Genomic DNA, 14,871 nt, shown 5'->3' with positions numbered 1-14,871 from the left:
AAACCCCTGTCCAAAATGATGAACTTTACACTCTTACGAAATAGGCTTTCACGTATCTCCAAGTGGCGATACGAAGGTGCGGGGCCCACTAGCAAAGCACACATGACACATCCCTCCCTCATGAAACATAAAGAGAGGAGAGAGGATGAGATGCCAGTCCTCTTTCCCCCAGGGGAAAGAGAGACATCTCATCATCTCCAGCCGCTACCCTCACACCTACACCACATCCCTTTTGATTGGCCGCTCCATCAAAGAATAACTACCATTCATTAGCTATGTCTTCTTCCTCTATTACTGTGATTCCTTCATTGGTAAAAGCATCATCCAAGGATCTTCATATTCTATGGGGTGGGCAGCCAAATGATCGGCTATGTCCTGCCCCTTGATAGATTTCTGAGTTACATAGGTGATGTCAAACTCTGATAGCAAAAGAAACCATCAGGCCATCCTTCCCATTAGGGCTGGCTTCTTGAAGAGGTATTTGATGGGATCCATCTTTGAGATCAAGTGCACTGGATAGGAAACCATGTAGTGTCGTAACCTTTTCGTTACTCAAATCAATGCGGCACAAGTTCTTTCCAAAGATGTGTACTGTGTCTCATATTTAACTTCTAACTAAAGTAGTATATGGCATGCTCTACCCCTTCTTTTGTCTCTTTCTATGCTAGCAAATAGCCCATGGAATATTTTCCCACAGATAAGTATAAGAGAATTGGTTCACCTTCCACCGGTGGTGTCAATACTGGTGGGTTCATGAGGTATCTTTTGATTCTATCAAAAGCTTGTTGGCATTGGTCATTCCATTCTATGGGTTAATCCTTCTTCAGTAGCTTGAGAATCATAGTCAACTGAGCTATGAATCCGCTAATATCCTGGATGTGACCCAAAAATCCTCATATTTACTTCTTAATCCGAGGTGTGCGTATTTCCTGAATTGCCTTGACTTTGATAGGGTTGACTTCAATACCTCTTTCATTCACCAAGAAACCTAACAACTTTTCTGCTATTGCCCCGAATACACACTTCTGAGAATTCAAAATTCGCTAATACTTCTTGATTCTTTCAAAGGATCACCTTAGCGTGGGAATGCCCCTGTCGATCTTTTAACTTTACTATCATGTTGTCCACATAGACTTCCACATCTTTTTTCATCATGTCATGCAATATGGCAGTAGCTACTCTCTGATAAGTTTCCCCAGCATTCTTAGTCCAAAAGGCATTACCTAGTTACAATAGGTTCCCCATAGTGTGGTGAAGGTTGTCTTCTCACGATCCTCTGGGTGCATGCTTATTTGGTTGTATCCTGAGAATCCATCCATAAATAATAACAAAGCATGTCCCACCATGTTATCCACCAATATATCAATGTGAGATAATGGGAAGTCATCTTTAGGGCTTACTTTGTTAAGATCGCAAAAGTCCACTCACATTCGTACCTTGCCATCTTTCTTTGGCACTGGTACTATGTTGGCCAACAATTTGGGGTATTTCACCCCTTGTAGAAACCTTGCATTCCACTGCTTGACAACTTCTTCTTTGATCTTCTCACTCCATTCTGGCCGTATTCTTCGAAGCTTCTGCTTTACCGATTTTACCCCAGGGTAAGTCAAAAATCGTTGCTGCACAATATTGAGGTCGATACCAGGCATATCCTCATAAGACCAAGTGAAGACCTCGACAAATTCCTTTAGAAGACTAATCATTTGTTCTACTTCATCGTCATCAAGGGTAGTGCCAATTTTTATCTCTCGAAGGCATTGGTCGATTCCTAGATTAACAATCCGAGTATCCTCACGGATAGGTTGGGCTTTCTTTGGTTTGCATTGTTTTATTGATTCTTGATATTTATTAAGATCATCAACAAAAAAAGGGGGCAAGTCATACTCAGAATTAGAAATTTCATTTATGAAAGAAGGAGTAACAGACTTGACATACAAGGACTCTGAACTCTCATTGAGAGGGGAGGCCGACACGAAATCATAAACAACAGACTCGACTACAGACTTGATAACTGGCTTGATGCTTTTGCCAGGGGTATTCAAGTTGGTTGACTCAATAACATAAGTAAAATTGAAGTATACTCCAATGCTTGTCCAGTTTAGGAGTGATTCAACAGCTCAATGGATGAGGAGGTGCGGCAAAGGGCCTTCTTCTCCTTCTGGAAAAGTTGCTGCTATTTCTTCAACGGCACAATGGTTCTTCTGGATAGGTGTCTGCTTCTTCACAAATACCAGCTGATCAACCTTATGCTCTCAAAAACTGAACTTTTTTAGGGATGAGGATTGGTGGAGACTGCTCAATCCTCTTTCTATAAAGTCCATCTTTTCAAGCCTGTTGAGGGATGCCATTCTAGTGCCTCGGTCACATCTTTGACCACCTTCATGGAACTTCCCGTTGCAGTTGATTTGGCCATAGTACATGCAAACCATCATTCTTTGTGCTTTTCTTTTCTTTGCATATGCACTTCTTTCTCTAAAAGGACGAGGCTTGAGCTCATGTAGCTCTTGGGCTCTTAGCTCTTGTAGGAGGGTGCAAATGTAGCTTTTCAAATCAATGGGAAGCGGTAAAATCCAGGTGAGCCTTATCTTCTTTTCCCATTCTCTTTTCAGGAGGATTCTAGGACTTGGTGCCTCCTTTGATTGGATCAATGTTGTAGGGTTACTAGATAAAGACCCATTCTCAATCAGTGCAATTTCTACTATCCCGGTGATACAACTATCTTGATTAATTTCTTTCACTAGCATTTGCTATTGTTCTACCTTATGAGTCACCCAGTCGAACTCATCTTGGAAGAATACTTCAAATCCTGGCTGTATCTTTGCGGTGGTTTCATAGAACCATGGCTCCACATTTCTATGAAAAGGAAAATCCTCAATACCTTCTGCCCCTTGGTGGTCAGTGCAGTGTACCCGAGACCACTCTTTTCTTTGTTTACTGCAAAACTAGGCTGCTTTTGAACTCCCTGATGATATTTTCCTAGTCACATGCTAGGAAAATATTGCATATTCTTCATCATCTGATTCACTGGCGGACTCCAGATGGCCTCATAGTTAGCCGGGATTTCCTCCTTTGGAACTTCTTTGGTAATGACTGCACAAGTTGTTTCTAATTCGAAACCACTTAGTTGAACTTCTTGGTCTTGTTCTTCCCCATTTTCAATATTGGCCAAGGTATTAACCACCTCGGGATCTCCGACTACCTTAATTACCTTTTCTTCATGAATGAACTTCACTAGGCCTTCACATGATGCAACCAAGGCCTTCCCAAGAGCATGTTGAAAGATGTTGGTATATTAATGACTTAGAAATCAATATCAAACTTTACCAGTCCAATCTTTACGATAAGGGTGAGGATGCCAAGGATTTTTCTCTTGGTATTGTCATATTCCCGTATGGTTTGGGAAGTTGCCTCATTTCTTCAAGGTTAATTTCAACACTCTTTGCTGATCTCAAGGGTAGAACATTCAAAGTGGACCCATTTTCATCAAGCACCTAGAGCACCACCTTGTCAAGACATTTTACTGTGATGTGGAGAGCTTTGTTGTGCTAGGCTCCTTTGGGGAGCTCTGAATTTGAGAACATTAAGGATTGTACCGCATATGTTGCCCCTACTATGTGTGTGAGATGTGCCAGATTTATCTCAATTAGCACCTGGATGTGGGTAAGAGACTTCAAGACTACCTCATGGTGTGTGGGGGATGCCATCAGTAGTCTCCAAATTGAGATATTAGCTTAGGACTTCTTAAGTTGAGCCGAGACTAGGTTTTCTTGTTCTTTCTTCAAGCTGCTAGTTCATACCTCATTAGCCTTTGACTGTTCTACTGCTAAGGCCTTGCCCTTGTAGTCTCTTCCACTTCTGGTCTCCATCACATTGATAGGTTTCTTCACAATGATTTCTATGGGATAGCAATCTCCATCATCGCTATTTGTTATGGTTATTATCCCTACCATGGGATCATCCTCTTGTTCTAATTCTCCCTCCCTGCTTGGGGTGGGGAGTCGAGGTCCTCCACAAATATCCACAACTCTGGCTCGTAACTTTTTTACTAAATTAGAAAGCTATTGAAATATGGCATCTACTGCCTCTGTGAATGTGTCGTCTGACCCTATTTCCTCCAGATCATTTAGCTCCTCATGGTAGTAATGATCACCGATAGTTACTTCATCCAGCATGTTGTCAGTTTCTTCTACTCTTTCTTGCATCCTCAATGTGTTTGAGTGCACTTCATACAACTTTTCTTCTATTTCTAATGCGGAGTCCCGTTCAACCATATGAACTTGTGTCGGGTCTCCAAATTTCTCATTTTCTGACTCTGATGTAGAATCATCTCCTCCCATGTAGAGGGAAGACTGAATGCCACCAGTTGAATCAACTATTCACTCATCACCACCGATAGCATAGATCGAGAAACATGCCTGGTGAACTGGTGAATAATATTCTGACTCATAATCATTATTATTGTACCAAGGCCCTTGGTAGTCACCCCAGTCTGAATACTTATCATCCTTTTGAGAATCAGAGTCATCTCCATCATTATCACCTTCATTCTCGTCCTCCTCGTCGTCGTCGTCATCCTCTTCTTCAATGATTTCCCCCTCACTTGGGTCTTCATCAGACTCCTCTTGACCATCAAATTCTCCTACATCCAAGCGCTCGTAGTATTCAGAGCGTATAGACCGAAAGATTTCCAAAGGAAGGTGGATCACTAGCTCCTTCATTAGACTTGACATCACTGGCTCGAACTTGGATAAGATCTGATTCATCGTCCTCTGTGTCACTCCCTATGTGGATTAGGAAGGTGTACTCTTTATTCTATTCCCCTATGGCCAATGCCGTTACTACTCTGAGAAGATCATCTGTAATCTCTTCAATCATCTCTGGGTCATTCTTTGAAGATATAGTGGGCTGGATTAGATAAGTGGGTTCACCCTCCTGGTCTTCTCCTAAAGCATTCACTGACCCTATTGATGAAGTTATTTTTGGGGAGTCCAATAGTGCAAGCATATCCTTCCAATCGTACCCGTCCGTCGATCCTTCTTTTGGGTTATATACCGAACCTTGAGAATGGGATTGGTATTGGGGTGATGAGGGGTATAAAGCAGGATGGTATGAAGATGATGTAATGTGAGATGTAGGATATGAAGATTGGGGGTGATAGGATGAGGAAATTCCTCCTCCTTGATGGTGGGGTGAAGGTTGATGATATGGTAGAGGTTGGTAATATGGTGAAGGTGGGAGATATGGTGGAGGTTGGTAATATAGTAAGATGGATTCTTTTGTTGATGAGGAAGGACGAATGGTGGGAATCTGATCTTTTGATTCTTCTTTTGACGTCTCTCTTCGTTTAGGGGTCCTCATGGCTCTGGCCCTTTTATTCATGATTTTCCTGTAAGCATGGGCATTCATGTGATTCTTCTGAGCTTTGGGTACAATGGGCTGTGTGGGATCACTCTCTGTTGCTTCTTCATCTAGATTGTTCACAAGTTCAGGAAGTGGATTGGTGTTGACATTGGGAGGTTACTTCACCTTAACCTCAATGGTTCCGTTGTCTACTAAGTCCTGAATTGCATGTTGCAAACCCAAGCATCTTTCAGTGTTGTGCCCCTTCTGGGTGTAGTAAGCACAATATTCGTGGTCCCTATACCAAGCTAGAGGAGGGTTGCTAATAACTTTTGGAGTCACTGTCCTTAGCAATCCTTATTTCTTTAACTTCTCATACACCGCGGTCATAGGCATTCCAAATCAAAAAACTGCCTTCTTGGATGAGGGGCCTTTTGGGAGGGTATCTATGTATTACAAATGGTTGTGAAGTAGTGGCTAGTGAGATTGACTACTAAATTGTACCTACCACATTAGTTTTTGGACCCGTTCCACATCCAACTCTGGTGTTCTTCCCTGCATCTTAGGAGGATCCTTGATTTTGAGCTTCCCTTAGGATTCTGTTTTCCACATGTGTGCCGATGGCTATTGGGGCATCAAAAGTTTATAAATGTTGATAGTAGAGAACATCATAATAAGGCTTTGACAAGTTCTCTGTCAACATCTCCACTTGCTCTGCTTCTAAAGGCCAATCTACCATCTTGGCGGCTTTATCCCTAAACCTCATCAAGAAAGTAGTGAATCCGTCTCTAGGCTGCTATCTCAACGTCTCAAGCTCCCGACGTTTCACATCCACCTCGATATTATATGAGTACTGCTTGGTGAAGGTTTTCACCATTGTTGTCCAATTCTGAGTTTGGGATGACTCCAACTGGGTGAGCCACCTTAATGCCAATCCTGATAGGGTTAACATGAAGGCTTGCCCCATCTAGTTGTCCACGAGTTTTCATGACTTGAGGATGCTAAGAAAAACTTTGAGCCTTGGGGTCTCCTGACCCATCAAACCTATCAGTCTACCACTTGAATTTCTCGGGGATCCTGGCCCCAAAAAAGAAACTCATTTCATCTTAATTAACTGTTTGGTTTTCTGAACTCTTCCTTGTTCGAAGCATATTTTCCAATTTTTCTAACTACTCTCTAATTTTTCTTTCTCTCTCTGTTTCTGGAAGTTCCATCCGGACATGTGCTACAAATTCCTCTTCCTCATCTTCAATCACTACAGTGGAAGGAAGGACCTAGGCGCAGGTTCCTCGTTGACCATTTGGACTGGTAGGTGAGACTCCTCTCTGACCGGTTGGCCTAACTTGCCTTGGTTCTCCTGAGTCAACTCAGGAATAGTCCTCGTGATGACCATTAGGTCTATTCTGACCCAACTCTCCAGTAGCTTGTGTTGGTTCAGCCCTAGGAGAGTTCTGAAGTGCATGTAATATCTGGGCTATTCGTCTCTTGACTTCGGCCATCCCTATCTGCAAAGTCTCTACAGGATGGACCCATGCTTGCTCGGATGATTTGGGGTCGTGTGGATCCATGCTAACTGGGCTATAATCACTTGGTGGTAGATAATCTTGGAGAAACGGCGAGGGTGATACTGGACTTAGACGAGTCAACCGATTACCCTGATGTGTCCAAATGGACCACGGAGAATACTTGAGGTGTGAAATTGTGCCTGAACCAAAAGTGTTTTATTTTAGAATTCTTGAATTCCCAACCCCTTGTTCACACATCCACTAGATTAACAACTAATGACCAATCCAAAGTTAGTCCACTTAATGATAGGGAGTGGATAAGGGTTGATGCCCCTAATCCACTCAATGTCATAAGCGGGAGATTCATACAAATGGCTTGTTGAGAATATTCCCATAAGACATTCCATGTAATAAAGTCATGCTTTCCTTGCTCTTTTTCCTACTAGATGTCCTTCCTCCTGATTTTCTCGGAACTTCTCGGGACTTCACGTGACTCTAACAAGATTAACCTTAAGTCACGTATTTGGACATTTTTCTGGAGGAGGGACACCTTTTATCCGAAACCCACTTAGGAAAGCAATTCTTTATGACGGGAATATAATGTATGAAAATTCCTTTTCGAGACTGCAAACAAGTTCTATAGTTAGCTTGTGGTGCTCCTAGCTTTTTCTATCTATTTTCTACATGATGCTGAGTATACAATGGATGCAATAGGACCGACAAGGTTTCCTTGATAGGATCTATATACACAAGGTACGTGATCCTTTTGATAAACTCATAGGTACGAGATCAAGGGGGTGACTTCCTTGGTTAAGCAACGGGCCACGGGGTGGTGGAACCGTGAATGATTGTGTGTAAAAGTGTAATGCAGGAATACCATTATCCGATCTTAAAATGTCATAAAGTGCACGAACCTCCCCGAGGGTGCTAGCACAACTACGAACATCCTCGTCATTTAATAATACTTCTCACCCTTGTATAGGAAGCAGGTATCATTTGCTCTCAGAGTACTCTCCATGACATGCGCTGTCCTCCCTGAGGGTGCAGGTATGACAAGGAGTCTCTCACCAAATGATTTCACTTCAAGCACGATGCATGATGTGGTTAGAAAATATAATTACAAACATGGGGTTAGCCAAACACGTTTTCAAACAAATGTGGTGGAAAATGTTCTTGCATTCAATGGTAGCATCTAGAGTCAGAAGCTTGATATTTATCCCCAGTAGAGTCGCCATTGTGAGGGTAGTGGCCAAAAGATGCGTAATGCGTTCCTCCCCTGTGGGGGGGAAGGCTTGCATTGATTCTGTCCTCCCTCCTCTCTTTCTCTTCCATGAGGGAGGGGTTTTACAAATAAGAGGTTACGGCATAGGATATGCTAGCAGAGTAGTGCATACACAAAAATGGGTAAAGAGGAAATCTCTTCACCCACATGGCCAGTGGAAAACAAATCTCAGCCATTGATAGCAGCGCACAAGGTTGGGTTGAAGTGCATGGGGCATGACTAGCATGAATACACAGGTGGGCAAGTATGGTGCAAGGATGGGCAGGCAAGGTGCACAGGCTAGGTATGCTCAATGCACCAGGGCAGGGGCGCATGCAATAGTAGGTAGGGGCATATGTAGCAGCAAGCAAGGGTGCATGCAGCAACAAGCGGGGGCACGCACAAGGCTGTGCATGGGGCTGCTAGTTGGAATCCAGTGCATATAGCATGCATGCGGGTTGGCTTGCTGGTTAGCGTGCCCAGATGTGTGAAGGCCTGCTGGCCAGCGCGAGCAGCATGCATGAGGGCAGGCCTACTGACCAGTGCACACATGAACATGAAATTTTCTAGTGATGATTGCAGGAGATCCGATAGTCCAATTTTGATGTGCCATATATGGTTGGAATCATATTTTTGAGTACTATCCATCTATATGATCATCTTAACCAGATTGCTTTGTATATAAAAAGTCAAAATTTGACCCTTTTCTTTCCTGCACAGGGTTTTCAGGGTTTTTAGGTAGGGGATGTTTTTAGGTTTTCTTAGTCAATCATCATCTCTATTGATCGAAAGTCGGAAAGTCAGGTCCAATCATAGCCAGAGGAGGGTGAAAAAATTGGGTGTCTACACCTACATCCACTGCTTCTACAAAGGTATCTTCTCCCCCTATTTCTTCACGATTTTTCAATTGTTCGGCATAGTAACGCTCATTGATTGTCACTTCTCTCAACATTTAATAAATCTCTTCCACTCGGAGTTTCATGACATCTAGACGTCCATAAATATCACACAACTGCTCTTCAAGATCCGTCACAGAATTCACGTGACATTCAAAGACATTTTTGTGATCCCCGAAGTCCTCACTATGTTCAGATTCTGAGGTAGACCCATCTTCCTCCATTTGGATTGTAAATGCTGATTGGGTAGCATCTATTGGGTCAATCATGGGGTCATCTCCCCCGATGGCAAATACTAAATATCCTCCTGGATCTCTTAGTGCATAATATCCATACTCATTATCTTCGTCATTATCCCAAGGTCCCTGATAGTCACATCATCCTAGTCTTGGTACTCATCATCACTTCGAGAATTAGAGTCATTATCATCATCCCCATCCTCACTTTTATTCTCATCATCATTGTCATCATCCTCTTCTTCACTGATGTCTCCCTCACTTGGTTCTTCATCAGATTCCTCCCGAACATCGAACTCCCTTGCATCCAGACACTCATAGTATTTAGAGCTTATGGATCAAAAGATTTCCATAGGGCCAGATTTAACCTCTTTGGCTCGAAGTTGGATCATACCAGACTCATCATCTGCTGTATCCCTCCCTATGTGGATTAGGGAGGTATGCTCTTTGATTTGCTCCCCTATTGCCAATGTTACTGCTCTGAGAAGATCATCTGTAATCTCTTCAATGTTCTCTAGGTTGTCCTCCTAAGGTAAGGTTGTATGAATTAGACAAGTGGGATCAACATCTCGATTTTCTCCTAAGATATTAACTAAACCTGTTGATGAGGTTATTCTTAGAGAGTCAGGCAACGCAAGCATGTCCTTCCAGTTGTATCTGCCTATCCATTCTTCTCTCAGATTATCCATCGAACCTTAAGAATAGGATTGGTATAAGGGTGATGAGGGATATGAGGCGGGGTGATAGGTGATGTGATATTAGAGATTGGGTATTGTGATGAAGATAGGGGGTGATAAGATGAGGAGGTTCCTTCTCCTTGATGATATAGAGGAGGTTGGTGGTATGGCAAATGTTGATGGTGTGGTAGAAATTGGTAGTATGGCAGAGGTTGAAGCTATGGTATTGTAGATCCTCTTGTTGATGATAAAGAAGGGATAGTAGATATCTAATCTTCTAGTTCTTCTTTTGAGGATTCTTCTCTTTTGGGAGTCTTCATAGCCTTTGCCTCTTGACTCATGGCCTTCTTGCAAGCACAAGCATTCATGTGATTCTTCAGGGCTCAGGGTGTGATCAACTGAGTGGGATCACTCTCTGTTGCCTCTTCGTCTAGGTTGTTTACATGATCATAGAATATGGGACGACAAAAGTGCTTATCAGACTGATACATGTGAATAGCCCTTCAGAAGGAGTCGCACTCCTTTTGACAAGCATACTTAACCCAACCGAGACTGAGAGTGGGGGTGAATCAGTGTGCCAAATCTTTTTTCATTTTTCAGCTATAACCCTGATGTGACAATCACTATTTGCACTTCAATAGATAAATGTATAGTCTACAGATGTTGCCCAGAGCTACTATGTAAACTACTGACCATTCTTACTGTTGCACAGAACTTACTCACATAAACCTGTATTGTTGCCCAGAACTGTCTCATAAACCTCACATGGTAATCACTATCACATACATATACAATCACTATCACATACATATACAATCGTATGCACATCCACACTACACACACTACACCATCAAGTGGTCAGATCTACTAGACGTACACACCCATTTTGTAGCCAAGCACTCCAATCCATAATACAAATATGAGCATACACATCCACAACACAGGAAATATGAGCTTCGGCCAGTTGCATATATACACAGAGTAATGCCCACTATCGGGTTCAACATTTACTCAATACTAATTATGAATACACCCACAACCAAGGGAACACATTCCCAGTTTCTACCAATGATATACAATAGCTAGGTCTTCACCCCAGGTTTCCCAGAATGATCTGAGAGGCCGCACCCATGACAAATAGGTTTAGATAGTAGTAACTACTAAGGAACACACAGCCCCTGTGTCTAGCACCCATTGAACACCAATTAAAAATAAAGTTGGGCTTATAACAATGCCCTGTAGTGAAGCACTCATATATGCAAATTTCTCCCAAATAGACTACAACTATAACTTAGGCATTTTATCAAACATCTTACCTACAATGATCTATAATAATGAAAAGTTGACAAAAGTGAGGTCACCCTGACAAGGAATAACCATCGGAGATGCAATAATGTCGATCTTCACTTGATGCGGACCATAACCACGTTGTCTTGGTGCCGCCAATGCTTCAACCCTGGTTGGCACTTGGATTTCTTGAAGCAACTCACAAGAACCAATTCTTGGATCTTCTTCTTCTTCTTTCTTTTCTCCTTGTCTTTACTTTCAATGGAGCAACAATGGCATTCACACTCACACACCCTCCTTCTCTCTCTCTATCTACTTCTCCTCTTTTAGTCTTCCTTGTAAATAAAGCTTTAATGGAGAAATAATATTCTCAATGAGAACCATCAAACTCCATTAATTTCGCTTAAAAAAATCTTTCTTGAGAGGCATTCAAGACACACACAAAGAGAGGGAAAAAATTCTTCTCTATTTTCCTTTTGTCTCTTCTCTTTCTGTTTTCTTTTTTTTTTTCTCTTGGCAACAACTAATAGAACTTGCTGCCTTGGCTTCTAACAGCTTTCTAAGCCTCTTAAGGGGGCTATGGATCAAGTGCAAGAGGATGGAAGTATTTCCTTCAAACCCTAAGCCTTCCATGAGCTTCAACTCATTTTTTCAACCACCTATATAACTCCTCTACCTGATCTCTTCCTTCTAATGTGTATATCTTGGAATGGTGAAGAATCTCCAACTTGAATCACCCAAATCGGAGTTGGGATGAGGGAGATATGGCCCTTTGAAGTTGGGTTAAATAGAAAGCTAAAAATATAATCTTCGAAGGATGGCTTGGTGTATGCTGGCTAAGTAGGAAGCAATGGCGTGATCTGGGCCATTCATTTAATAAAAAATGTGCCTTTAATATAGGCCCTTGGATCCATATAACGGATCTTGAATCTTAATCATCATATCAGAATCAATTGATTAAAGTAGAGTTGACTACTGATGTCATGCTGACATAAGCGGTCAGGCTACTTTTTATTGTCACTTTTCCATTGGCTTTTTCTTCTGGATTTTAAGGGAGCTTGTCTCCCACTCAGAAAAAGGTGAGATAGATGCAAACCGTCTCATTCGTATCTTGATCTTTGGATTAAATCTACATTGATGAGATCTCTTAAAATAGAATCTTTAAAGATGGTATGATGCACGTACGAAGTACCAAAGTTGACCCACCTTTTTCTACTAACATCCAAGGCCTTGACCTTGTGAAAGTTGTACAATGCCCCCTCAGCTCAAAGTTATATATCCAAGAACCACATGAACTAGCTGAGAGGTATTTTGCCATTTTGGATCGGATTTTCGAATCGGCTTCAAGGAAACACATGTAACTTTTTCATATGATTTCCGATCAATACAAAATGAAGTGCGTTAAACCCATGACTAGACACTCTACAACTTTTCAGAAGATTCGATCATCTGACTTAGCCATATAAAAGACCAAATTGTCCCTAGTCCATTTCAATGATGCATCTTCCTCATACGGAATCAGAACATGATGAAATCCGAACCGTTGGAAAGATTAGATTTTGGTCGTATCATTACATAGAGAAAACTTCTTTTAAAAAATTCATCATCAATACGAAAATTATCCCTGATTGCCATAAATACCATAACTTCTTTATACGATATCGAAATGCGACAAAATCAGATGCACTGGACTAGATAAATTACAATCTATCTTTTTCATTAAGAAACAGTCTTCCAAAAATGTCATTTTCGTTACCAAAAATGTCCCCAAGCGTAAATAGGACAATTTTACCAGTTTTGATCTATAAACCTGCACCACCTACCATTGATGAATCAAACCACTCCATTAACACAATGTGGCTATGTTATCTCATCGATGACATGCAACGCTATCATGTCATCACTTTTGGCCATATCACCCAAAATGACCACGTCAGCATTGCCACGTGGTTGGGTAACCAACAAGGATAACCATACAATAACAATCTCCCCCTTTGGAGTTATTGGCAACCACCTCATCACCAATACACTTCAAAACTCTGATAAGTAACTCTCTCCCCCTTTGACAAAAAGTACAAAGAGTGGAACCAATGGACTCCCCCTAAGTCTAATATGGGGGTAGTAACATCTAGCAACTTGCTCCCCCTCTCCCAATGCCCCTAGTGCTTTGAAAGAACCACCACTACCAGTTTCTGTTTGAGGAACTCAAACTGATGTTTGGGAAGCGGTTTCGACCAGCTCTGCTATGGGAACAAACTCCATCCTTACTTCACCTTCCATCACCCTGTCTCTCAAAAAATGATATAGGATGGCAATGTGCTTCGTTCTAGAATGCATTACCAGATTCTTAGAAATGTTGATAGCGCTTGTATTATCATAATACAGTGGCACTGCCTGCTCAACCTCCACACTCAAATCCTTCAACATCTGCTTCATCCAGAACACTTGTGTACAACAAGATGTAGCTACAATGTACTCTGCCTCTGCAATTGGCAGAGAGACTCACTCTTGCTTTTTACTGTGCTATGCCACCAAGATGCTCCCCAAATAGAATGCACCATCACTGGTGCTCTTTCTGTCACCCACATATTCGGCACAATCTGCATCTGACCCAATATCATTTGTCCCCTTCAGATATCTGAAAATTCTCTTCACTGTTGCCACGTGTATCTCCTTTGGTCCTACTTGGAATCTAGCTACCATGCACACAGCTTCTAAGATGTCAACCCTACTAGTTGTCAAATATAACAAGCTATCAATCATTGACCTGTATAAGGTGTCGTCAACTGATGGAGAGTCATCTTCTTTGCTCAACTTACACCCAGTCATTATAGGTGTGCTAATCGGCTTGCAATCCTCCATGTTGAATCTCTTCAACATCTCCCTCTTTGACTTTAGTATCAAAGAACTATAACATCTCTCTCTAAAGCAATCTCTCCCAGTGTGGGATACAAGCATCTATAGGAGTGCCCATACGCATCTTTCCAATCTTATAGATGTGAGAGTTCAAATTACATAGGAGTGCCCATACGCATCTTCCCTATCTTATGAGTTGAAATTTCAATTACTCAACTAACCTCATATCTGCTTCAACACTGCTCATTAGACAAGTGTTGCCTCAACTGGATATACATCCTCAACAACAAATTACAGTACATAACTGCTCTACTCACCAGCTTTCTGTCATAAATTTTTACATCCAGTCAACATAACATATCATTCTCTCTATCACTAGTGCTAAAATATTTAACTATGCTAAAGTCAAACAATCACCATGATCACACAAAACTGCACTCTAACAACTACCATTGAGATTGATACCAGCTGAATCTTTGACTCATACTGATGCATACAAAAGCTGATTGTTGTCTACCATACTTATAGCTGCATTTCTCTGACCATCATTGATATCCTCAATTACTTTCTCCTCTGACCAACACTGAATTTCCCATCTAATGACTGCTCTATCAAGATGAAACCATTCAAAGGAACTGTGCATCAACTGATGTCTCTAATCTAAGTACTACTATATGAACTCTACTTCCATCATCTGAGTCCTCCAGGGGGCACTAGTAATCCTTTAGTGAGCTCCCTCTCTTCTTATGTACACATGTGCACCTAGTGCTTGGGAGGTGTGCCCACTCCCACAACTTATCTAGGTGATGTGAG

At 41.8% G+C, this 14,871-nt stretch overlaps 1 protein-coding gene across 1 annotated transcript in view; it reads right to left on the bottom strand.

Annotated features, from left to right (window-relative positions):
* Nucleotides 1–4,058: 4,058 nt before the first annotated feature.
* Nucleotides 4,059–14,871, bottom strand: part of LOC122086860 (FK506-binding protein 3-like) — a 50,131-nt gene continuing 39,318 nt past the window's right edge. Inside the window, exons 3-4 of the mRNA XM_042655796.1 lie at nucleotides 4,416–4,639; nucleotides 4,059–4,349 (exon numbers count right to left, since the gene is read on the bottom strand). Of these exons, the coding sequence (XP_042511730.1) occupies nucleotides 4,059–4,349; nucleotides 4,416–4,639 (515 nt within the window). The remainder of the gene's footprint in view (nucleotides 4,350–4,415; nucleotides 4,640–14,871) is intronic.

The sequence above is a fragment of the Macadamia integrifolia genome, chromosome 8 (genome assembly GCF_013358625.1).
Source record: "Macadamia integrifolia cultivar HAES 741 chromosome 8, SCU_Mint_v3, whole genome shotgun sequence".
Classification (NCBI taxonomy): Eukaryota; Viridiplantae; Streptophyta; class Magnoliopsida; order Proteales; family Proteaceae; genus Macadamia; species Macadamia integrifolia.
Note: the sequence above shows the minus strand (reverse complement) of the source record. Positions and strands in the feature narration are given on the sequence as shown.